Genomic DNA, 25,644 nt, shown 5'->3' with positions numbered 1-25,644 from the left:
TTACGGAGATCGAGTAGTACGTAGAATTATGATGGATGCATCGAGTTCATGATCGAGAACAATTAGTCGAAAGTGTTGAAAGTTGACATTCCAAATGTAGGAGATATTTTGATCTGTTTATTGCAGTTTACGTGGACTAAAAATCCCTATCACACTCCCTAGCTCGTTGAAAATTCGTACCAACACAAAACCCACGGGCTCATCCTAGCCTACATTTTTTTGTTTAATGGTGCAGAAAGATAGCATGTGTACAAGATGGCGGCAATAGACAATAGTGGATAAGGACTGGCTGTGGGAGCTGGAAGCGTATATCTTTTTTTCATTCGGTTTCACTAGTTGTTTGTAACCATACCTACACGTACGTATTGTGAAAGGATACGATGATGCGAAGTGTTACATGAAAATATATGCGTGGTAATATGAGACTTCTATAAAATTTGTACTGGATCTATTCGTAATCAAGGTGGTTATATTGCTTCTAACAACGGAAATGACCACCTTATGCTCTCTTGTATCGCATGATATAATATTTGGAATGTAGACGTTGTCTTACAGAGGTCCACCATGTCATGCCGACCAGATAATTACATGGAGCTCTGCAGGCTATGTGCATGTTATGATGCCATCAAAATGGAAATATTTGGCGAGGAAGGGAGAGAAAGAAATCTGGTTGACAAGATACAGACATGCCTCCCTTTCCAGGTACTATATAATCTAGTACCCAGTAAGTTCGTGAACTAGAGCATATTTGTACGGGAACTACTTGTGTAGGATATAAATTGACAATTTATTTTTTAACGTATGCCAGCTGTATAATGTGACGAAATAAATTAATATTGTGTGCATTATGTAAACATTTTTGGAGCCACGCGTTAAGACTGTTATTAACGATATCGTTTACGATGTCTTTCGTTTTGATTAGCCCCAGACTAAAATTTTTTTTCCCTGCACTGGTATTCAGTAAAATTTTACTGCATCTGAGTGTACATATTGGGTTCGTCTGGGCTTATGAAAATTATTTGCATCCTCAGACAATTATATATCATAACATCTGGACAAGGTGAAAACATTGAAACTTTAAGACATTATACTCATGTGAGAGAATAGGCTATCATATTTGGCTGTTTAGTATAGGTCAGTGTTAATGGCAAGACATGTACCATAATTTCTTTGTTGCTTTTAGTAGTCATTGGCAGTTGTAGACATTGCTGAATATTTTTCATTACAGAAGGTTAAAGATTATTTTACAGTTCATGTCACTGTATTTAATTAAATACCGAACAATATATTAGAAGGCATTACTTCAGTATTTAATATATGTATCATGATACAAATGCAAAGAGATTTCTGGTACAGGAGAAGAATTTTTTGTTTTAAAACTTCTAGAGGAATTTCCTTTAGAGGACTTAAATAATTTGGGCCCAGTTTCACATATTTTCATACCCAAGTATTAGCTGAAATAAATGTGCAGTCATAACTTAACTAAATTGAAACTTCAGGTAATACAGACAAAGATTCTTATGTTTCATTGGTAACACTATATATGAATCTCAGATTCATGTTTTGTTATTTCTGTGCAGGACGTTTGAAGAAAGAGTATCTTTGCGTTTTACTGCGTAGAGTGTTTTTATAGCTATAATTGCTATGCATACATTTAAAAATGTATCCTCTGCTATATTTTACAGGTATCAGAGAGTGATAAGCTGCCGAAGTCATTATGCTATCGATGCATGTACAATCTTGAAAACTTCTATGACTTCCGGAAGAGGAGCGTCAATGCGGTTGCTCTTTTGGAGAGCTGTGTTGGGCAGTCAGAAGAGAACTCTGAAATGGTATAAACCTATTATGAGGAAACAATGGAAAACAATTTCTCCTGTTTTCTTTCGTAATGGGAATAGACATTTAATTGAACACAAATATTTTGAGGTTTGGGTCATTGTATGCTAAGATTGGATGGATATTTACAAAAGGAAAAGTTTCCATGTTGAAGTGCAAAAGAAATTAAATACTTTAAAAGTTAATGTTGTGAAATGCTGAATCACTTTTTTTATACATTTCATTTTAATTATCCGGTTGTTTAAATTCTTGCTTCTGATTTTCATTCTTCATTTGGCTTAACACTGGATCTCGGAGTTATTGATGTATTTAATTTTGTTTAATATTTGAATAGGGTGCAGAGCTGAAAGAACGGTTTGAGAGGCTTTGTAGCCAGTTGCGTCAAATTAAGGATGAAGGTGAAACGTGTGAGAAAGACATGCCCATGCCTCGTCTCGAACTTCAGGTAAATCAAAATTTTGTATTACTGTTTGTAATGGACAGTTTTAACGTACATTTCATCGTCATTTGTGTCCGAGCGAGAGCCAGATGTAGAAGAGGTGACGTGCATGCACTGTTTATTTTATGTTATCTTTTTTCATGTAGTGTTGATAAATAAATGATTTTATAAATATATAATAAACAGGTGATGAAAATAAATGTTCTACATGCTGTATAATGTATGTACATATTGCACAGTTTTACCTGTAAGAAATTTTACATTGTCTGGATTGGGCAGTAATGAGGTTAAGTTCACCATTTGCTGATTCCGGTTTTTCAGTTTCCTGTTCCAGCGGTAAGCCCCGAGAAAGGACAGAATACTGAATCAGAACGGATGTATAAAGGTGCAACTAGCCCTACTAGTGAGCAATCGGATTTCCACCCACCGTCTGATGGCGAAGATGAAGTGGGTGTGGAGTGTGATGAAGATACAGACCAGGATCCTTCTGCGGTACAGTTCTTCTTCTTCTATGGTTCTCTGGTCCGTATTCTGTCCATGGCCTCCTCAATTCTCCTCTTCCATTCGGTCCTCTGTTAGGCCCGTCTGTCCGAGGCTTTGATTGAGGTTTCAAAACATCTTCCTTTTTACGGTGTAAGGTTGTTAGCCTTGCGACCAACCCCCAACCTGGTTGACCAGGGTACCTGTCTTAGTCTGACCTCTCCCCCTCGACCAATCTGGCTAGGGAGGCCCTACCAGTAGCTCTTGGGGTCACTGAGGTACTCGAGCCCCACCACCACGACAAGGTGCAGGTACCATGAAGTGGGGAGGTACAGTTACCCATGCGTTATATCCTACTTGTTTTCATCTTCCATGCTGGTATTTGTACCCCAGCTTTGTTGGAAAGTTGACTGCATTAAAAATTTGTGTGTCTATTTATTTGTTATTATTGATTGATACCTGTTCATTTCTTTTATATCAGTTGTGTTTGTTGTTTCATGTAATATTTTTAAATATCAGCTCCCTGGATTTGAGTATAATTTCTCCTTATTTATTCCAGATTTCCCCTCCATGGTCTTTATATTTTCATGTGATCCTATTTCATATATGCAACGTGTCCCTTCTTCGAGACACCGCATACATAAGTCTGCTGTTACGCCTACACTTTTATGTCTGTAGTTTGTAATTTCAAATAGACTGTCATATTATTTGTTCTGTTACATCTATTAATTTTTCTGACCGTGCGTTTCTGCTATTCCTGTTTCTTAATAAGAATTTCCCTATTTTTGTCTTCAGGATATTGAGGTGGCAGACAATACTAATGGCAGAAGAAAGGGTGCTCTTCATTCTGATAGGTAATTATGGAAGTCTTGTTGGTTTTATACTTTTTGTTTAGTGTATCTTGGAGTAATCCTGTCTGCTGTTCAAAACATCTCACGCTGAACTGTTTCACACAAAATATGAGTGTGCAAACCTCCAGGCAGGTCTTCAATAAACAAATTAATTAGATGGACCATTTTTTCTCAAAGATGTTGTGTATTTTGACTTGATCTGTACTCCCAATTCTGCTGTGTTCGGTGGCACCAAGTACTGGTGTTTGTCGTATATTCTGCTGAATACACGCAGTTAAAACTGGATCTTTGTTTTGAAAAGACCTTGTAAATTTGCATGTTTTTAAAAGTTTCTGATATTCACGTGGTCACGTTTCTGAGTGGTCAGCTTGTTAAGGTTTCGATCACATCATAATACGTTTATGTGTTTGATACTGAGATAGCCATGCAAGTCGGTGGTCCACTGCGATGCAAGTTTTAAAGTTCTGTCCAAAAGTAAGGTTTATGTATGACTTGGTCCCATACCGCAAGGTGACAAATGGTTGTATTCTATTAGATTTATAATGTCTAATTATATTAAGATTAATATCCTAGTATAACATCAGAATTTAAATAAAATTATTGATGTGAACGAAATGGATTGGGTTCACCTGAAAAAAATATGTTGTGCTTGTAGAGAAAACAATTCAACTGACTCTGCTTTAATTGTTTAATATTCCCATGTTGCAGGTACTGTGTGGGAGCGGGGGACCATGAACTACCTGAACATGAAACCCTTCATACTTGCAGTATTTGTAATAAGGCATTTTCTAGTAAAGGACATCTTGCACTTCATAATAAAATCCACATGAAGGAAACTGTGGAAGAGACCCATTCCAAACGCCCACGTCGTCAAACGAGCAGTCCCGCAGAAAACCTGATGGACCTTAACTGGAAGAGTGGTTACTATCGTCCTTACCGCTGCGATCTATGTAATAAGTCATATTCAACTGCTAAACATCGTTGGGGACATGTCAGTGTGTGTCATCGTGGAAATCCTCTGGTAACTTGCCCCATATGCGCAAGAGTCTTTTCTACATGTTATAATCTCGGAGAACATAAGAGAACGAAGCATGGCTTGGAGGAAGGAGAAATTGTTGATGTAAATTACAGCGATGCGGCTGTCGTTAACAGTACCGACTCTCTGAAACAGAGCAGCAAAAGGTCAAGTCCAACCACTGAAGATAACTTCCAGAAATCTGCAGGCAACTTGAAGTCTACTCAGAATGTGACCAGAAAGACATCGGTAAGCAACTCTGGAATTCTGCATACGTGTATGCAGTGTCTTAAGGTGTTTAAAACAGAAGGAGAGTTGGAAAGGCATTCTGTGTGCCACATAAGTAGAGGGTCTTCAGAAAACGCTAATCAGAATCCAAATCCAGAAGCTGGCAAGAAATCTGAAATTGGAAAGAAATCCGAGTTTACGAAAGGCTCGGAAACCGTCAGAAAGGTGGATCTAAAGGCAATACCGGGAATTAATAACGAAACAAGTTTATTGAAACAGACACTACTACAAAATCGGGAATCTGCCGAGATTAGATCAAGGAAGAGAAGCCCATCTCTGGACGCTGGTACCGATGATGTAAAGGTTAAAAAACGGGTAGGCTCATCAGCTGAGATGAGAAGTAACAGCGGCAGCCGGCGTAAGAGTTCAAAACCAAGAAAGATAGCGAGGAACGAGGAAGACAACGAGGACTTTGATCAGGATGGGAGGGATCTGAATACTTATGCCTGTGATAATTGTTCTCAAATTTTTCATACGTTATCAGAACTGCAAGGGCATAGAAGCACCCATGACATTGAAGAGCATACCGAAGCAGAAAATGTGAGTAACACGAAACCATTTACATGTCTCCTTTGCGAGAAAGATTTCTCCCTGCGCACGTCTCTTAGCCGACATTTTAATGCCTGCCACGGGATAGATCCTTCAGAGGTCATGGACATTTCAAAGTACCAACGAATACCTCAGAAGAAACAGGATACTTCCACTTTGGCCATAACTGAAAGTGGTCAGTCCACATCCAGGAAATTTGATGGCCAACAAAAACTTGGTTTCCAGAGGTCTAGCAGTCGGAGCAGTGTGGATAAAGAGGTAGCAGAGTTAGATGAGGATGATGATACATTGCTGCCTGAGAAGCCATCCGAATCACAGTCTAGCTTCATGTGTGAGGTGTGTACAAGGGAATTTGGTGACCGCGCTAGTCTCTGGCTCCACCTTCGATACACGCATAAGGAGTGCGCGGCGTACGCGTGTGGCATTTGTCTTCAGATATGTGAGAATAATACTCAGCTTTACCAACACTGGAGAACCTCGCACCCTCCTGATCAAAATTCGACAGATCAACGCCGTTATTGTTGTCAGATGTGCGGTAGACAGCATGATTACCGGAAGAAGTTGCTTGCGCACGTGTCTGTTCATAACCTTGACAATGGCGCTGGAGGAGTTTATGATCCTGAAATGCTTGTTACATTGAACACTGGGTTTTATAAATTTGAGAATCATGATGAAAATTCAGTGTTGAATGAATACAGACCTTCCTCAGAACAGGAAATTCTGTTGGAGTATAGTGGTGGCAAATACACAAATGTAAAACTCACTAAGGAAACTTCTTCATTCGGCTGTGAGTTATGTTACAAGTCATTCCCGACAGAGGATGGATTGGTGAAGCACAAGAAAGGTGCTCATAAAGTTAATTGCAATTTGGATGCAGGTACTCTAAGCAGTATCAGAGGCTCATACCAACTTTACTTTGTCTGTGAACTGTGCGGAAGCTCGTACAGTAGCAAATCTGATAGATGGAGGCACGTTTTCCGGTCTCATAGAGGCGAGTCTGCTTTGACGTGCGATAAACAAGGATGTGGAAAAGTGTTTCCTACGCGTACATTAAAACAAGAACATTGCACTAATCATCATCAGCTACAGGGAGCGACACCAAATGTTTGTGAGATATGTGGGAAGCTTTGGGGTACACGTGTGGATTTCTGGAAGCACCTAATGGGTGTACACTCAGATTGTGTGCCATTGACATGTGGTGTATGTCTGAAGATTTTTTGCACTGTTCCAGATCTTCAGGCTCATGTCCATTCAAACCATTTGCCACTAACTGCTGGGGACTTCTGTTGCGATATTTGTGGTCGTCCATATTCTAACAGATCAAAGCTTTCAAGGCATCGCAGAATACACTTGATAGACGAGCATGATGACGCTCCTCAAGTCCCACCTCTCAAAAGACCACATTCCTTGCCTATGAACATTCCTGAAATCAGTAGCCACGGAACTTCCGTTAGTATACCCACTCTTCCCTTGGTAGGAACATCCAAAAAGTATGTACCACTAATGAACACTGTGACAAAGCCTAGTAGTAAATCAATTTCATTTCAAACAGGCGCCCTTTCAAAGCTCAGTAGCATTCCAGGATTGTCTCCCAGAGTTAAAGAAACAGTTCCAAAACCTGAATTAATGATGTTTTGTGACATCTGTCCTCAGATGGCATTTCAATCTACGGCGCAGTTGGCAGATCATCGTCGCAGAATTCACTCCCTTCATCCGTGTGACCTGTGTTCAAAATTCTATGGTAGGACATCTGATCTCTGGAAGCATGTCAAGAGAGTTCATAACAATCACCCAGAATTGACGTGTTCAGTCTGTAAACGAATTTCAGCAAGCAAAGCTCATCTAGAAAGTCACATCTCTACAAAACATTATCCCAAGAACCCAAACCCTACCATCAAACTACCTTCTTCTAGACTGTGTTTCACGGCTGGGAAAATTATGAAAATCCCGACACTTTATCCATGTCAGAAATGCTCAAAACGATTCTGGAAAAGCCACCTGCTCAAAAAACACCAGCGGCATTGCTTGCGTGCAACTAAACCTAAACCACTGAAACTTTCAAAATTAAATTCTGATTCCTCCGCTTCCACACAGGATCTAACCTGTGATATATGCTCCAAGGTTTTCCAGACCCCATCACGATTGAAGGAACACCAGAAAGTAGCTCATGTTCCACAGTACTGTGAACTGTGTCCTGATACCTCCTTCATATCTAAAGCAGATCTCTTTGCTCACATCAAAGAAACTCATGACAGTCACCCCAACTTCTTCTGCCCTATTTCAAGCTGTTCAAGAATAATGAGGTCAAAGTTTGATCTTGATGTGCATAATCTACAACATAATTCTGTTAAATATCCTCCAACATGCTACCTCTGTGGAGAAGTTTGTTCAGACAAAGTCAGATTATGGAATCATCTTAACTCAGCACAGCACAAGGCTGCCATACCTCTTATATGTGGTGTTTGTTTCAAACACTTTCCATCAACTGAAGAACTCATTTGTCACGTAGAAAGCTTCCATCCAACAGCCTTGAAAGCGCCAGACACCTGTAAGATATGTGCCAAGAGTTACTCCAGTGTGTATAAAGTTATGAATCATTTTACGAAATGTCACCCAAAATATTATGCTTGTAGGGACTGTCTCCAGGTATTCAGAAGCAAGCCAGAATTACAGGAGCACAGTGAAAAGGGACATGTGAATACTCTTGAAGAAGATGGAAAGGGTGTAACCTGTGATGCCGATGGCGAAGAGGGCGGAGAAAGAAACGAAGGGATAAAAATATCTGGTGAAGAGGAAGGAGGAAGAAAGGAAGAGACAGAAGTGTTAGGAAATGAGGACATTACAAATCGTTTAGAGGAGGGAGATGGGATTAAGAACGATGAGTTGCCAAGTGAGGTTCGCATGGAAACGTTTCCAGCATCTGCTGAATCGATGAAACGCAGTGAAGCAAAACATCAGAATGATGTGGAAAATTTCAATTCAAATTCAGGCCCTGAAGAAGAGTCGTCAGACATTCAAGAGTATGATGTAGAATTCAGCAAAGATGCTAAGAGACCGAGGCGTTCGTATAATTGCGAAAAATGCACCGTGACTTTCTGTTCGCCGTCAGATCTCGCGGAGCACAAAAAGACGAAGCACGCTTCGTCGGCATTAGACGTGAAACCTTATCACTGTGACCAGTGTTGCAAACATTTTACTAATAAATCATCTTACTGGAAGCACATTAACTCTCCTGCTCACCAGGCTAAACGAATGCAACAGAAATTCATCGCAGGAACAGTGTTATCACAAAAGAATCTCGTGACTGGAAGTCACCAGTTGCATGCTTTGAATTTCCTTGGAAGTTCAGGAGATGCTTCCAGTGCAAAACCACAAAGCCAGACAGAGTTTGATTCTGAATTACCTTTTGTTTATATACCGGAATCCTCTCTGCAAAGTAATCTTATAAAAGAAGAGCCCGAACATAATTACGTTTCTAGCGCCAGTACTCCTGGGAAGGAAAGTGATAACAAAGATAAGAAGCAAGATAATGAAGGAGGCGATTTGTCATCAAAATCTGAGAATGAGTATAACAGCAAGCACACAGTTTCATGTGGTCAGACCAGCGATACATCTTGCAGTGTAAAATTGAATCGTCGAAGATCAGAAGTCCGTAAAGTTTACAGCAATGGCTCTGATTCTAAGTCTCCTTGTTACTGTCAGCTCTGTGGAAAGGAGTGGCCAGCCCTTAAACACCTTTGGCAACATCTCATTCGTAACCATCAACAGGAGGCTGCAGTAACTTGCGGTGTGTGCCTCAATGTCTGTTCTGACTATCACAGCCTTGCATCTCATCTGAGTTCACAGCACCCTGACAATTTTTGTGGCGACGGAAACAATTTCACGTGCCGCATATGTGGGCGTTATCACAATGCCCGATCTAAACTCATCCAGCATGCGACTATACATATTGTCCTGGGTACAGAACCAGAGAATCAGCCACAATCAAATCTTCACAATTGTCAAACGTGTTTTAGATCTTTCACCAATGAACAAAACCTCCGTGATCATCAGAAAACACATAAATCTATCGATGTTCCTAATTCACAGCCGCAGGGTGAGAAGTTAGAACTTAAGTGTGATATGTGTCACAAAGTTTGTGGTAATGTAGGTGCCCTCGTGACACACCGCAAGAGTCACAGAATGAATGCAGGCGAACTCTTCACCAGAAATGAAGAATTGTTTGAAATGGAAACAGAAGAAATGGAACACAATGTAACCACTAATCTAGACTTTAAGAGTGAACAATTCTATAGCTGTGACATCTGCCTTAAGGTTTTCAAAAATGAATCGCTTTTCTGTGAACATAAACAAACCCACGATGTACCTCCCAAAAGCAAGAATATGTTGTCGCATGACATGAGGTTACCAGTACCAAAGGTTGAAAAGCAAAATTTATATGTCTGTGACATTTGTGCTCTAGCTTTTGTGACAGAGAAGAGTTTAATTGCCCATTCTGCAAGCCATAAATCTGTGCCTGCGTCTTCAGTTTCAAATGCGCGACGTTCATCTGCCAGTGACAGCGAAGACTGCGCGGGTTTCAGTACCGGCGAATCTCGCGGAATGACGGCATCTAAGGACAGATATCCTTGTACCATCTGTCATTCTAAGTTTTTTACATCAGCTCTCCTGTCTACACATTTGGAAGTCTCCCATAATAAACACTTTGCTTGTAGCCATTGCAAAAAGAAGACATTTACATCGTACATAAACCTTACCAAACACGTTCGTATCTGCCACCCTAAAAGGACGCAGCCTCGCAGCCTTCAGGCTAGCATACAACTGCTGAAAAAATGGAAGGAAAATTCAAAAGCTAATTCAGTCGTTTCACCAGTAGACAGTCAACAATCTTTTGATACCGAACAGTCACCAAAGGAAATTGAAAGTTTGGAACTTGAGGAGAATCACAGTAACGAGCCCCATTCGAGGATCCCAGAAGAGTGTGACGAACTAAAACATGATATATACTCTCAGCCTTTGGATAAAACTACTGGTGTAGAATCTTCGAAAAATGCTTCTATAAATAATAACTTTAATAACAGATATCAGACAAATAGAGACAGCGTGGAAACATCTGATAATACGAGTGTTGAAGATTCGGAACTTAATCAGAATGAATTTAGAGGTGAAGCCAATGAAATACAGGAAGGAACTCTCAGGGAAACAAACCCTATTAGTTTGGACAGACGTACACCTAATTTTGAGAATGATGCCAATTTGCTCATAGAGGATTTTGAACAGCTTGAGCAAACGGAGATGGATGATCTTCAAGGCTCTTCAGACATGGAAGTAGAAACTCAAGATGTTAACAACCCTTTGGGAAATAATTCTTGTTATCTCGGAGATCAATATAATATAGAAACAAATGATCTAGAGAGAAGAAATTGCATAAATGGTCAATCTCTGTGTGATGCAGAAATTGATTTTAGATTAGAGGATGAAATGGCTGCTTATTTAATAAAGAGAGAAAACTGTCTAGATGTTGAAATGGCAAAACTTCCAGATTCCACGCCAAAACACGAAGAACGGTTAAGCGAATTGGAATTTCCAAGCCACTCTTCCGAAGCATCACTGATGGAGCAGCAAGAGCAAGGCACGACAGTAACTAGTAGACGCAGTTCTGTCGAATCTAAATTTTGTGCTGAAACCATAGGTAACTATATCATTCAAGACTCACCGGCTTGTGCGGACGTTTTGCAGGAATTGCCAACAGGTGTTATGGGAAACATAGACAAATTTAATGGGAACGAACCTACCGAGATTGGCCTGGGAAATGACATGATGGCGGAAATAGTGAGTAATGAAATTTTAAGTGTGGAGGATAGTGATTTCTCTGAAAGCAATTTGAATTCAGCCGCTGACCTGTTGTCAAGCAACGAGCATAAACATGTGTCGATGGATCCTCTTAACATTTGCAAAGAGGACTTTAGGAAAACCAAGGACTGTTTATATTCGTTGGAAGATGCATTAGATAAACTTGAGGCTCAGAGCACTGAGTAAGAAAAGTGATCATTATTTTTTTTTTTGTATATTAGTCATATAATCATGAAGTTAATACTCTTTGTAATGTGAACTTATTGACAGTTTCATACTGAAACAAACTATCTAATTTTAGTTTTACAGTAACAAAATATTTACATTGATGCTTAAATATAAGAATTAAGAGAGAGAATTTTCTTTTTTTTTTATGAAATTTTTAGTAAGAGCTAATAATGATAATTATATTTTATATTGTTTCACTCAGTGAATTATTCTATAAGTGAAAATTAAAAGTTGTTGAGTCACCTGTTGCGGTTTCATCTGGGAATAAGTAATTGGATGTTGGCACTCCTGTTCATGGTAAGAGAGATGAGGCGACAGGTGTCTTGGCTTCTGGGTGTTATTATTTTGCATAATTTTAAGTTGTGCTTAGTAGGAAGGTGTTTGGTAGTTACGTCTTCAGTCTTGCTGACAACCTGATGTATATAGATAGATTTATTCTTAAAATGGTAGTAGGTTAACCTTGTATGTATGCTCTGACTTTATTGTGCTAAAATCACATTCATCTTACTTTAATTTATACTGACAGAATATGTATATGTAGACATGAGATATGTCATTCAGGCTTCAACATGGGGATCAGTACCCTGCGAGTATAATCTTATGTTCACAAGTAGACCAAACTAAAAAGGATTAACCTCCAACCATGAAAAAAAGTAATTAATTAGAAACATGTAACATCTAGAAGTCAAATTTTGGATGAAACTGGTAGCACCATTAAACATTTTGACAAAACATTATGTATATATGTTATTGTTCTTTGATGATGAGAATGCATAACCAGGGTTTGAACAAAAGAAAAACACTTGACAATTGTAAGTACAAATTTTTTTTTATAATAGTAATATTCACGTAACTTTCATGTATAGGACGCATTTTGTTTTTTTAGTTGAGTGTTTATTAAAAGCAAAGTGAAAACATCTTTTATTCATCAAAACTGCACCACTTAAGTATATATAATTAAAATGCAGTCTTCTTGGACAACCAGCCATGCCAATATAGAATTAATTTTTATTGTTTTGGAGAGACTGTGCCTCCATCATTAGGGCATGATGTAGTGACTGACACTGCTGTTCATTATGTGTATATACAGTCGGGTCTCGTCAAAGGATTGGTCCCTGATCGTGGAGGCATAGACAGTCTTCAAAATTGAAATTCATTCCACAATGGCACAGATGATTGTCTGAGAAGAACCCATTGCATTAAGTCACCATTAAAGCTTCAATCATGTGCATTATTGGCTTCATTCTGCGTGGTTCCACGTAGGAATACGAGTTCTGTGTGGTGAAGGAGGAGGTAAGAATAATTAATTTTATGCATTTTCTCAGTTGTGTCGTTTCTTTCGTATTCCAAATAATGCAAGTTAAAAATGCAGAATAGTTGTATAACTATTTCAGAGCTAACTTATAAAACCTTCAACTCATCAAACAAATGGACGTGGGGCATCAACAAAGTGATGTACTTTGGGTCCTTGATATTCAATGAATTCCCAATCCATCATCCAGTATTTAGCCCCGGTGAAGCTGAAGTTCATTAACACCATTATTTGCATATCTGTTGTTGGTTCTCATTTCCATCTTCATGTAAATCACTTTGTGTTGCTAAGCAACATCAGTTTACAAGGAACAATGATGAAGGTGGAGAATTATGTTTTAATTTCTGACCTGCAAGCTAAGGGAGATGATGTGAATTCCACTTTGAGCAGAATGCTATACAGATTTTTAAAGTTTTAAACATGGTGTTTTATTTACCTGGAATGAATTATCATTGCCATATATATGTTGCATTTCTTAGCCACCACTTAATGATGGATATGAAGGACTCGTACTTTCAAGAGACGCGATAAAAGTAAATTAAAGAATAAAGTAAGAGATTCAGTACCTTGAGTTATTACTCAAATTACGAGCCTGTGTGTTTCATATAGGATAGTAAATTTCATGACTAGCTGAGTAACTTAGCTTTCCGAAGAATCTGTTCCATGAGGTTTGTTCTTAGTTCATAACCTATTTAAGCATTCAAACATTTATGGCAATTAAGTTGTGGAATGATCTCCCCTCCCCCCTGCTTCTGCCCTTTCATTATTGGATACCTGATAACTAATTTGTGGAAAATACTACTGGTGGCTGCCATGGAGATGATAGTTAAATTTTGTTTTAACACATTTACTGCTGATTGAGGCCAGGAGTTAAAACAAAGTTCTGAAAGATTTTTGCACCAAATAGTAGTTATACTATTATGTTTTAATTTTCTTCAGAGGAACATTTGTTTATGTCCCACGATGTACATATATTCATAACTGCACTGATAAATGCTGGTTCTTATTCTGTGCTGGACATTGGACACGTGTGTCAATTTATGGGAATTAACGATGTATTACATAAAAATGTGTACTTAATTTCCCTTGATGGCAAACTAAAAGTTAAGTCTGATTAAAATATTCTTGATTGAAGTTCCATTGTGCCTTGTGTTTAGAAAGTACCTTCAAATTTAATTACAATGAAAAATAGTCTTCACTGATGAACCCGTCAAAAACGTGGTTCTAAACAAAAGTCCGGGATTTCACGACACCGGGGACAGCAGTAGACAACAAATTCATCTGCTTTCAGTGTCACTGAAATTCATGAATTCACTATTAGTATTTCCTGATATTGTTTATAGGAAATCTAAAATTGTATCATCCTTGCAGTTTGCTGTGGTAATTTTGATCAGAAGGCCTGAAGTTGAGTTACAGCCACCATCAGTTTTATCTCCCAAGATTTCTAGATAAAAAAGCACCGAGGTAATAATCAAATCTGTGCACATGAACATCACAATCTGTTTGCCACTGTACTGAGCAGAAACGAAACTGCGGTGCCGACCAGTAGACGGGCAGAACTACGAAGACTGATGATATGAATGTGAGTCATCAGTACCTGGAATGAGCCGTGTGGCTCATGTGAAGCAGCAGCAAATGTGTTAATTTTAATTTATTTCTTTGTTTACACAAACTTGTAAACGAATAAGCAACGGTTAGGCATTTAAAAATATGTTGAAACTGCTGCATTTTTCATTGCAGTTGTAAAAATTCAACACATATGAAAATAACACTTTTAAGTTATGTATCGAAACACCACACTGTATATATTTTTAGTACAATTTTTATATGTTCTCATGTGTGTGAATGAGTTAATATTTTATTTACATTGCATTTTACTTTCAATAAAATTAAATTCTGGAACAACATTCTATTTTGATATTTCCTGCCCACTTTAATGTGTCTACTTTATTATAAAGTTTGAATTACATTATTGCGGGTAAAATAACAGACAAAATTATGAAGTATTTATCTGTACTTACCATAAAACTACCTTCTTCGACCATATTCATCTTTGGAGCAGCATGTACACTAATTTCTGTGTACAAAATTTATCACACTTATCTGCTGTCCAGTTAGTTTTGCTTGTCTCTTAATAACTTCATCACCTTGTGTTACATTTTTTTTTGCGTTCCCTTGCCTTAACCAAACAAATGCATCCTCAAGGCCTATAAGTCTTGCCTCCTTCAACCACTTCACAGAATCTATCAAAACATGGTACAATACACAGCGAGAAGTCAAATTTCTTATAGAAGTGCTGGGTCCTTTTTACTTCATTTGTGCAAGACCTCACCCTACAGCGCCTTATATTTCATTTAGCAGGTCAGTGCCTGAAGTGCTTCAGTTAAATATGCTCATCTGAGTGGCTGCAGTGCTTGCACTCATTGGCTATTATGTTCTGGTCATAAGCCATAAGGATGTCTTTTATCAGCTGCTCCATCAATTTTTGAGTCACTGCCTCAGAAGACTTTTGCGTGATGAGAGCAATGACAATCTGAGAGATGGAAAAATAGCATCTTTGTCCACTATCAGGTCCTTCTGCTCAAACTGTAATGATGTCGACATCTAGTCACTTTTGACCACATAACCCATCAGGAGTCTTAAATGACCAGAGGTTTCGTGATGTCACAAGTCTCCTTGTGCTGCTAGGACATGAATGTTAGTCAACAGACAGACGTCTTGTTTGGCCTTTTAACATAGAGCCCGAAGTTTTCTTGTTCAAAGGACAAGTATCACTTTCCATCATCTTCATGTCCTTTGGACCATAATTAAGTGGCACGTTATTTCTGTTGTGAACTGTACCATGACGTCTTTTTTTCTTATACGAGTCATCAAACAGTGCTGGATAGAGGAAACAATTATCCATGTACAATCTATGACCACATCCTTACAGTTTTTGGACAAGTTGAAGCACCGTGCCATTGCCATGTGTGATGTCAGTTCTAGAGGTGACTGGTTAGTTTCGTACCCTGGTACCCACCGAATGAATAGTGGGAGACTTAGAATTGGTCTGGATGTTTTGAAGGAAGGTGTGTGTTGGGGACATGTAGCCTCGTCACTGTACTGACCGAGTTAGTATATAATTTACAAGTAAATAAAAATGTTAATATCAGTATTAACTATATAATGAACTGGTTTAATACATTAATCTTCAAAGCCTGTTAGATCTGGGATACTGGTTAATGTACTCGAGTTTTATTGAGTAGTAGCACGGTCTGTGATATTTAAATGGGAAATTCGTATATTGGGATTGTATAACAATGACGGAGTACAAGTTTGTACTGGATCTGATATGTTTCACCAATTACCTTCATGGATGCTTGTCTGTTTCTGAGTTATCTCAGCCTGCCACGTGGATCACCCGTGCTTTACGCCGTCTGTCAAAATATTTTTGTCCTGTGTATTGATAGGCCTGAATGGAGAAGGCACAATGCACAGTGCCAGAATCACTTCTATACAGGACTGGAGAGTGGAAGCGAATGCCACTGTCCGTTAACCACCTACAAAAAGTGTTTTAATAAGTGGAACATCATTCTTAATCAGGCATATTACAACAAATTTTTCACATTTCAGGGTTGGAACTTAAGGAAGTAGCTAACAATACACAAAAAATTCCAGTTTTTCATTATTCATTTTGAGGTATATCACTACACTTCTAATTATATTTATTCATAACAAATCTGGAATAGTTGAACACAGAACTGTATATGACCCCTAGCAATGGCACATAATAATGACCCTCAAATAATGTTTTAATTGAAACCAACAAAACTATACAAAATTAACATAACCTAATGTTTAATACAGGCAGATGCTGATACTGGGGCAAACACCACACTTCAGGAACATGGATTATCTTATATCTCTAAAAGCAAGAGTATTATTGGTAACTTTTATTCAATGTTAGTATCCTTGAATACCACATTTCACAAGGGTACACAATGAATATGAATATTATAGGTAATAATACTGCCTTGGAGTGTACATTTGTATGTTGAACACATGATCAAGATGGAAGCTGAAGGAAACAAAGGGAAATTTGACTGCAGATACTGATGTATTACCAATGAGGCATATAGTTTTATGACACATGAATCAAAGAATGGAGTAAAGATTCCTTTTGAGAAGATAAGCAAAGCAGTAGCTCTGAGAACTGTAATACATTTGTCCTCCATAAAGCAAATTTAAAACAGGCTAGATCAAGAGACTTCAACTTTCATTTCAACTAACAGGCAACGCACGCATACTTACGAACAGCCAAGCCGACAGTTTCAACAGCTGTGTGATGATGAGATTGCTCTAAAATGGGTTCTCAGCCTTTTCCAGACCTGAGGTCATTCACCCATTGGCCTGTGAGCTGCAAGGTTATATAAAGCACTGCTCACACTGAAATTATAAATGATTACTTTTAGTAGAAAGGCTATTAATAAAAACAAAAATGTGAAATGTAGAGCCTTGCGGTATTCCCGACAATATTCTATTCTATAAAAATTAAGTAAATTACAACTGACGATAAAATGGTATTTCTATAATTGCCTGAATTCTTTGAACCAACCTCAGCATAATGTGGATCTGGTTGAAACTAACAGATATGAATGCTAAAGTATATATATATATATATATATATATATATATATATTTGAGTCGGACAACAGTCACATGGCTCATTGTATTATTTTATAAGTATTTGTAACAGGAAGCATTATTATTACCTGGAAGAATAGGAAGTTTGACCGAGAGTAGAAACTTGGGAACTTGTATTTTTATAATTAATTAGAAATATGGGGTACTTATCACTCTGCTGCCCAGTATCCGAATACCAAATTCTGACACAACTTACATTGCTGATGTTCATCTTCTAGGCTGTAATGTTGCGTGGTACATGCAAGTGTAAGTACATCGACATCTTCACTGCCATGAAAACCTCCAATTAAACAATTTACATTTTCTTACTACTGTACCTTATATTGTTAAATCAATATGTGTAATGGTTAATAATTTAAACAATCTAGACATCTAAAATACTGAATAAATAAGTGTTTGTATTCATTCTTCAACATTCAAGGACTTTTGATTTTTGGAGATGGTACTTTTGGAAGATATTAGAAGTTGTGAAATAAAAACTCAGTAAAATATGTGTCTGTCTTTCAAGATTCTATACTCATGTTACAGTAGTGAAACATTAATTAAATTACAGTGCATTCCAATATCAAGCCATTAAGCACATCCCTAACATATAAATTCATAGAAATATCTTACTATATAATATTGTAAATCCCTGTAAAAATCTTTTAGCAACACTTTGTCTTGTCATCATTGTTTATACCTGTCAACAGTAATTATGTGTACTGAACTCACAAGCCAGTTTCAAATTTCAACATATATAGTGTTTGGTTTCTGGTCATGGTTCCATATTTTCTCTTCTACATTCACTGTGAATGTTCCAATTACAATATTTAGAAAAACTTTTAAAATATTGGCATGTTTAATGCAGTAAGAATTAAAACTGGTTTTTGTTATTAATGCATGAGAGACATCAGCTCACAATTTAAAAGAAAAAGATAAAACTCCTCCACCACCACCACCAGTGTCCATTCTATCATAATGGTCAAAGTCTTTTTATATTTGGCAGTAGAACTTTCTTCGATCCGGGATAGCTCAGTCAGTATAGTGACTAGCTACAGGCTGGACAACTGGGGTTTGATTCCTGACAGGGGCAGAGGATTTTTCCTCTAGCCTCTGCGTCCAGACCGGCTCTGGGGCCCACCCAGCCTCCTATCCGATGGGTACCGGGTCCTTTCCCGGGGGTAAAGCGCTGCCAGGGCGCGATGCTGACCACTCAGCCCCATCTAGTGCCGAGGTCAAGAGAGTAGGAGCTATACCTCCACTCCCCCCAAACGACCTATATGACGTGTAGTGGGACAGCTTTATTTCTTTTAGTAGAACTTTCTTGGGCACATCTGAGAATCAGGTATTACGGTAAACACAGTGGTCAGAGAACCAAAATTTTGATTTATAGCATGTATGTTTATTGACTGAAATTATAGCAATCAGTACATAGAAATTTAAATAATGTAATATGTTTCACTTCAAGCATTTCTACCATATTTATACACATGGCAGAAAAACAGAAACATGTGACAAAGTTTCAAAGAAAGGAAAGAATGGAGGATTGTACAGTGTGGAGCGCAGCTGTGATTAAAGCAAACACAATGATGTACCACATCATAGCTGCACCTAATTTTCTTAGAGCATGAAGTAAGTTATGACAAATGTAACTAGAATTCAACCACATACAGTATGGACAATGGTAGCTATGGCAACGAAGGAGCAGACGCGCGGGTATTCATGGCAACTGAGCCCAAGATCAGAAGGGGGCGTGAACAAGGCAGAAGTGATACAGAGGAGAAAACATGGAAAGATTTCAGAACATTCACCATACATTCTTTCACAAATTAAACTGTATTAGGCATGTCAACAGCATATATAATTTTGGCTGGCCGAGAGATGACAGTAATAACCTCACCAGGTAATGATATCTGTGCCTAACAGGACACAAACGAACCTTTTTATGTGGAACTAAGATTTCATTCTTGGCTTACAATAACATGGTGTAAAAGTACAGCCAACTTTTACATCAAACACTTCTGTGTAATTAAATCTCAGACCATAATGTGACTATTTTCAGACAACCCTACATATCAAGAAAAATTTATAAGTGAATACTGAAAAAAAACTGTGAGAAAAACCAGGTATTTCAATTCGGAACTTCAAGGCAGACAAATAGGAAACAATGTAATCTTGCCATTTTATTGTTCTTGAGTACAATAAAAATCACTAGAATGTAAATGCAAGGCATTCTCTATCCAAAATAACAGAGTTGACCAAGGATTCTACATGGACTGCCAGGGTGACCATCAGTATTCCCATTCTGATATGCTATTATGATCATGGCAAATAGCTGATATAATCTACTCACTGCTGAGCTAGATTACGAAGTTTCACCATGTCTTGAGAACACTATTTTTCTGTGACACTGCCAAATGCCAGCAAAAAGATGCACTTTTTGAATAGAAAAATACCTCATAAATGGGGGCAGAGATTCAAATACCTTCACATTTTTGACAGAAGATGGCAGAGTATGTACAGGTCATATAGATGTAAAAATGGTGGGTGGTGAAGGGGGGGAGGGGCAGGTAAATTGTGAAATTATATTTATTGGGTTAAATAACATTTAGGTTAGTTCCATTTACAGCAATTCAGATAGCTTCAAAACATTATGCATATAAACTAATAGTTATATTAATAACAAAGTTGTAATAACCATAAATCTTAATTTATAACAATGTCTAATCACAAAAAAGAAAATTTGTAGAAATTAAATCATTAAGTACACATGACTACTAAAGCTAGTGCTGAAAGTAAGAGCGGAACATAAAATTAAAAGACACCGACAAACTAACTGCATATTTTGAAGAATTTTATCCCTGCTTATTTGAAAAAGTACATTGCAAAATATTCCACATGTCAGTTTTGATATGTACTGTGGCAGAATATGAAATGAGCATCAGAAAAGCGTCCCATGCTATAATGTAACAAGCTATTCTCCTGCACCACATAAAAGTAATCATCCTTCCTTCTGCATTTTGCTAGACACGGCATTAAGAATAAAGTTTCCCACGTGCCTTTTTACAGCAGCAGCAACAAAATGCAAAGAAAACATCGGCCTCCATCTCACATGTTCACGTAGGCATTCTTTTAATTTTATCTCTCAAACTTCTAACCTAAAATTTTTTATTTCTATGACCATAAAACTATAATGTAAGCGTTATGTCCCTTAGCCTTCACATTTCCATTGAAAAAGTGTCAATTCTAAAATCAAGTATTCTAATTAAGAATAAAATATTTATCCCTGACAATCTTCATGTTTCTGATTGCAAATTAAAACAGAACGTAAGCCTATTTTTAAAGATGCAGAGAGTGTGAAAATAGTCATGACTAAAATTCTGAAAAGTCAACTTGCATCAGTCTGGTTCTTCAGTTGCAAACAGTTTTCAGCATGCCTCAGGCCCCTGAGATGTTCTGGTCTGGTGCTGTGCTCTATCTTCATTAAATGAAGTATTAAAATGGTGCTGCAAGGAACTTGTTCTTTCACAGAAATAAAACATTTAAATTCATTCATACTTCATATTCATCAGCCTCAACAAAGATAATATTTTATATTATATGTATATATATTTATATACTATGCTAACTTTTTTTCAAGAGGGGTTGCGTCCAAGTGGAGCATCTCACAATTCTGTCATCTTATAAACACCTAATACAACGATTACTGGCATTTAATAAGCAGGACTCTGGGCCCTTTTTCATCATGAATTTAGGTAAAATCAATGACGGAAAGCAAATTGGACCTTTACAGAACTAAAAGCAGCAGGCAACAGAAATTTCTGTCTTGCAAGGAAATGTAATTCTGTTATCGACAAGTTACCTGGCATACGAAGTTGCTGCAACAATATTTTCAAAAGCCTTCTAAAACAGTATACTCACTGATAATGCAACGTGCCCTGTACGGAAATGGCCTATTCTGTGCCGGCAGTTTAAGAACTTGGTTGCATTTTCAAAGAGTAAAGGTGTACACATCAAAGACAATTAATTACAAGTTGTAAGCTCTCATATCCTCCCGTGACTTAAGTCAATACTGCTTCCGTACGCCTTGCATTTCCCTATCCACCGAGATTCCCACAGAAGTCAGCCTAGAGGCCTCGCGTATGAGTATGTGTGCGTGCACATGAGGAAGTGCATTTCCATGATGTGGACCAGCCCAGTGCTTCAAACTACAGAATCCTGGCAAATATATATGGAATGGCAACTCTAGTATCTTTGACAGGCCTTCCACAGTATCAAAGACATGGAATTTTAGCACGTGGCACACATGCCAAGAGAGTGTTAGGTGCCACAGTTCCTATACCTTTTCATCACTTGAATCCTTACCCTTCCCCCAGAATTTATCAAACCTTGTCCGAGCCTTCTCCAGCACATCTGATGCGAGTGAGCGCCCAGAGGAGGGAGAAACCAAGGGAAGAGGTTTCGTTGGGGACTCCTGCGGTAGGGTGGGAATGGAGGACTCAAGAATTCTGTATTGACCTTGTGCTCCTCCTCCGCCATTACTGCCTTCACCCATCTCGGATTGTGTCTCCAGCGTCTCGGAACCAGGCCTAGACACTCCTTTGCCAACTGACGAATCTTCCAGATCTTGGAGAGCAGTTACAGCTACTGATGTATCAAACTGCGCAGGTGAAGTGGAAGGCTTCTCTTCAAGTCCATTTACGGCTTCAAGGCCACCAACGATGGAAGCGATCATAGGGTCAGGAGATTTCCATCCTAGAGAGGGAATGCAAAGTGAAGGCTATCCAACTGTGTATGGGTAACACTCCCTTATAGTAATCCGCGTAAGCAAAAGCAGAGCTAAACAATTCAATCTCTAAATTTTCATATCCATTTAATACGCAACCAACTTTACCATCAGGGTAATTTAATACATTCTTTTGTATGCATCATTCTGGAGATAGAAAGCGTGATAAGATGCTAATAAATGAACATGGCAGCAAATGACAATGACACAGCCGAGTTACATTATTAAACAGTTTTACTTCACAACAGCACTTAATACTAATTGGCAGTTTATAACAGAAATAAATGTTAATTTATTAGTTTGTTTAATGATGTTTTATCAGCTGCGTAGGTTATGTATAATATTGACTGGCATGATAGTAAGGTAGTTTCACAGACACAGGATTCTTTTGGAGACACTGAAATGGGGGACAAAAAGGATGCTGAAAAAGACTCAACAAGATTAACCAATCCTGAATTGAAGCATTAACACCTACACTACAATAGGTGGTTTATAGCAATAAACTATGCTAATGGCAAGCATTTTTAACTGAAAGTAATTAATATGGATTTATAATGTATCTTAAAATTTTATTTTCAGATTGTTTAAAATTTTTGTTCCAGAAATATAATCTACTTTGGTCACTACAATATATATATACTGAAAGATAAATGCATTTAAAAAGTTAACAGTGGAAGATGATGGCAAACGTAAATATGCTAAGTTAATTGCTGCACCTGAGGTCTGTTCTAGCAATTCGGGTGGGGCTGACTGCGGCGCTGGTGGGGGAACAGCGGGAGGAGTCCAAGCTTTCACTTCGCTGTACGGCCGATTTGTCAGTTCACCTGGAACATGACAAAACACAATTCAAACAAATTTGACATGAAAAATATGAACTGTTAAATCAGACACAAAAACATAACTGGGCAGAAAAACAAGGAACCAATGTGCAGCACAAGAAGTTGATGCAGCATACTTCTTATTAAATTTCCTTTAAAGTGTATCCATAAATAAATAAATATATTCTTCTAAACTATAGAAAAACATAAAGTAATTCACTACATGGAAGTTATAAGCTCGGGTTGAACCAAGGATATGACTCTACTGAGTTTACTCAGGATAAGGAATTGGCAAAGAATTTATAACCTAACCTCTGGATAGTGTAGAAAACTCTTAACAAAAGTTACCATATATTCTGATTTAAACCTACTTAAGTCTTGGTGATATATGTGCAGTAATATAGTATATATGCATAATTTATTCCATTCACTGGTAGCATATTGAATACTTTTTGTTGGTCATTAAAACATAAAACCCTGATGGTTAAAAACAGTCTGGCTCCTAAATTTTTGGGCTGGCTTCCTTTTAAAAGAGAAATTTTCCATGCTCTGCACTAGTGTATATGAAAGGAGATAACAAGGGTACATGCATGCTGTCATTCAAAGCATAACATATCTACAGCTAGAGAGGGGTAGTAACTCCAGTTCCATACCTCGGTACAACTTCATACTTGGCAAGGCTACAAGAAATAACAACACCCGAAGCTTCAAAATACAAATTGAAAATATTCAGTGTATAATATCATTAATGTGTCATGCAAACACATGTTAACTCCAGTTACAACACATAAATGTGATATTACTGCATCAAAGTCATAAATAAAATACAAGATAATACTGTTTAATACAGGTGCCCTAATTATCCTTGCTTGTGGGAAAATTGTGCTCACTTACAAAGTAAACAAACTATTCGTGATAAGAAATGGCAGGAGGTTTCATGTAAGAAGAGTAGAGAAAAATGACACTTTCTTTTAGTAAACAATTACTTCTGCAGAGAAAAGCTACAAACATGGCATAAAAAGAAACACAATGATATTACAAATTATAATATGTATAACATAAAATTACAGGTGATCAATAAAGTGGAACCTATAGAAGGAAGCAGTTGTAGCATAATTTAAGGAACTATCCCGGCAGATGCCTGGAGAACCACAGAAAGACCTCAATTCAGACATCCAGTCTCTGGACCAACACTGACATCTGAGCCCAGGATCAAGGAGTCCCAACCACACAGTTGTGATATTCAGTAGTGCACCTATTAAAGTGGGTCACAAATGTGTACTACCATGAAAATATATAATTTTACAAATTAATTTAAAAATTAACATATTTTCAGTTATTCACACTTTCAACTTTTCAATTTATTACCCTCTACATGAAGGTTATAATGAGGTCACTTTCAAAGATCATAAACCGCTGGACTTAAATGCGTTCATCCCCATCCGAAGATGTTTAAGAATAACACTCTTCATCATGACATGGCGAAGAGGACACTCAGTGATGTACTTAGAATGTCCCTACAAAGCGTATCATCATGCAGTACGCTCATTTAAAATTTGTTCAAGTGAATGCTTACCTTCAAGGACATTCTGAGTGACAGTGAAAGTCTTTCCTGTGTCAAGTGGGACGGTCCAGTTGACAGGTTCTGGAGAGCGCATGAGTATCTGTTCAGGTGACTTCACACGAGTTGGTTCTGGTGGAGATTTGACTAATGCTGGTTCAACGTCTGGCCCCTCTTTGTTAAGCTGCCGGTCTGAATCAAGCTCATCTTGACAGGGGGCTGTGCCACCTGTAGCAAGCGTCACGTCAACATTCTCAAAATATCGATACTATTTATTGAATTCCAGTGATGATGTAAGCTATTAAGACCCATGTCATACAGGTACATACAAATGAGCTTATTTCAAAACTTGTTATTTCTTATGGCGAATATACTGACGTATTAGAATATGAAGACAAGATATGGACATTTTATAATCCTTAGAATGTTTTCTTGCTTGTTAATTTCTCTAGTTCCTGCTTTACTCCAAGGCTCACTGTGACAGAAAAACAGCGTGACACTGGTTACTTACACAATTTTTTTTAAATTTGATTTAAGTTCTCAATAAATTTTCAAGAGTATGCAGAAAAAGCTACAAGTTAAGTACGAATTTAAGCATACTACAAAAATAATTTAAATATTAACATAAGCAACATTTCAATGGAGAATTAAAAGAAATTACTCAGGTTCTAAGTTTTAATCTCATAATATTTTTTATTCTACAAACCTATAAAAAATTAAAAAAGAGAAAGAATTGATCTCATGATTCGTGGTGGATAAATAAGTCCTTCAATTCTAAAGGGTTTTGACGACGGTAGTTTACACTTAAAAATTATTCATTGTCAGGACTTTTCCATCGTCTGTTCTTTAAATCCACGACGTTTCAGAGGCTGGTTCTGTCTCCATCTTCAGGTGAGAGGTACCTACTCTGTTGGGTCCCTTTGACAGAGCTAGTCTCTGTCACTGGACAATAATTGCACGATT

At 37.8% G+C, this 25,644-nt stretch overlaps 2 protein-coding genes across 12 annotated transcripts in view; one reads left to right on the top strand and one right to left on the bottom strand.

Annotated features, from left to right (window-relative positions):
• The first annotated feature begins 33 nt into the window (after nt 1–33).
• Nucleotides 34–12,276, top strand: LOC110839505 (uncharacterized). The gene is made up of 6 exons (XM_087354320.1): nt 34–702; nt 1,686–1,832; nt 2,171–2,281; nt 2,597–2,767; nt 3,551–3,609; nt 4,315–12,276. Exons 1-6 carry the CDS (start codon nt 565–567, stop codon nt 11,495–11,497), a joined length of 7,809 nt encoding a protein of 2,602 aa, XP_087210446.1. The 5' UTR covers nt 34–564; the 3' UTR covers nt 11,498–12,276.
• A 5,747-nt stretch (nt 12,277–18,023) lies between these two features.
• The window catches only part of LOC110839504 (uncharacterized), a 57,111-nt gene continuing 49,490 nt past the window's right edge, over nt 18,024–25,644 (bottom strand). For 10 of the 11 annotated variants that reach the window (XM_087354326.1, XM_087354333.1, XM_087354325.1 and 7 more), the window contains 4 exons: nt 24,697–24,909; nt 23,774–23,800; nt 23,019–23,126; nt 18,024–22,271 (listed from right to left, as the gene is read on the bottom strand). In XM_087354326.1, the coding sequence (XP_087210452.1) occupies nt 21,853–22,271; nt 23,019–23,126; nt 23,774–23,800; nt 24,697–24,909 (767 nt within the window). In that variant the 3' untranslated portion in view covers nt 18,024–21,852. The remainder of the gene's footprint in view (nt 22,272–23,018; nt 23,127–23,773; nt 23,801–24,696; nt 24,910–25,644) is intronic. The other variant, XM_087354324.1, reaches the window with a different exon arrangement.

This window comes from Zootermopsis nevadensis, unplaced genomic scaffold, assembly GCF_977971745.1.
Source record: "Zootermopsis nevadensis isolate Lab colony 2312 unplaced genomic scaffold, Znev_1.0 Znev_ptg000023l, whole genome shotgun sequence".
NCBI lineage: Eukaryota > Metazoa > Arthropoda > Insecta > Blattodea > Termopsidae > Zootermopsis > Zootermopsis nevadensis.
This window is presented reverse-complemented; position numbering and strand designations above follow the sequence as displayed.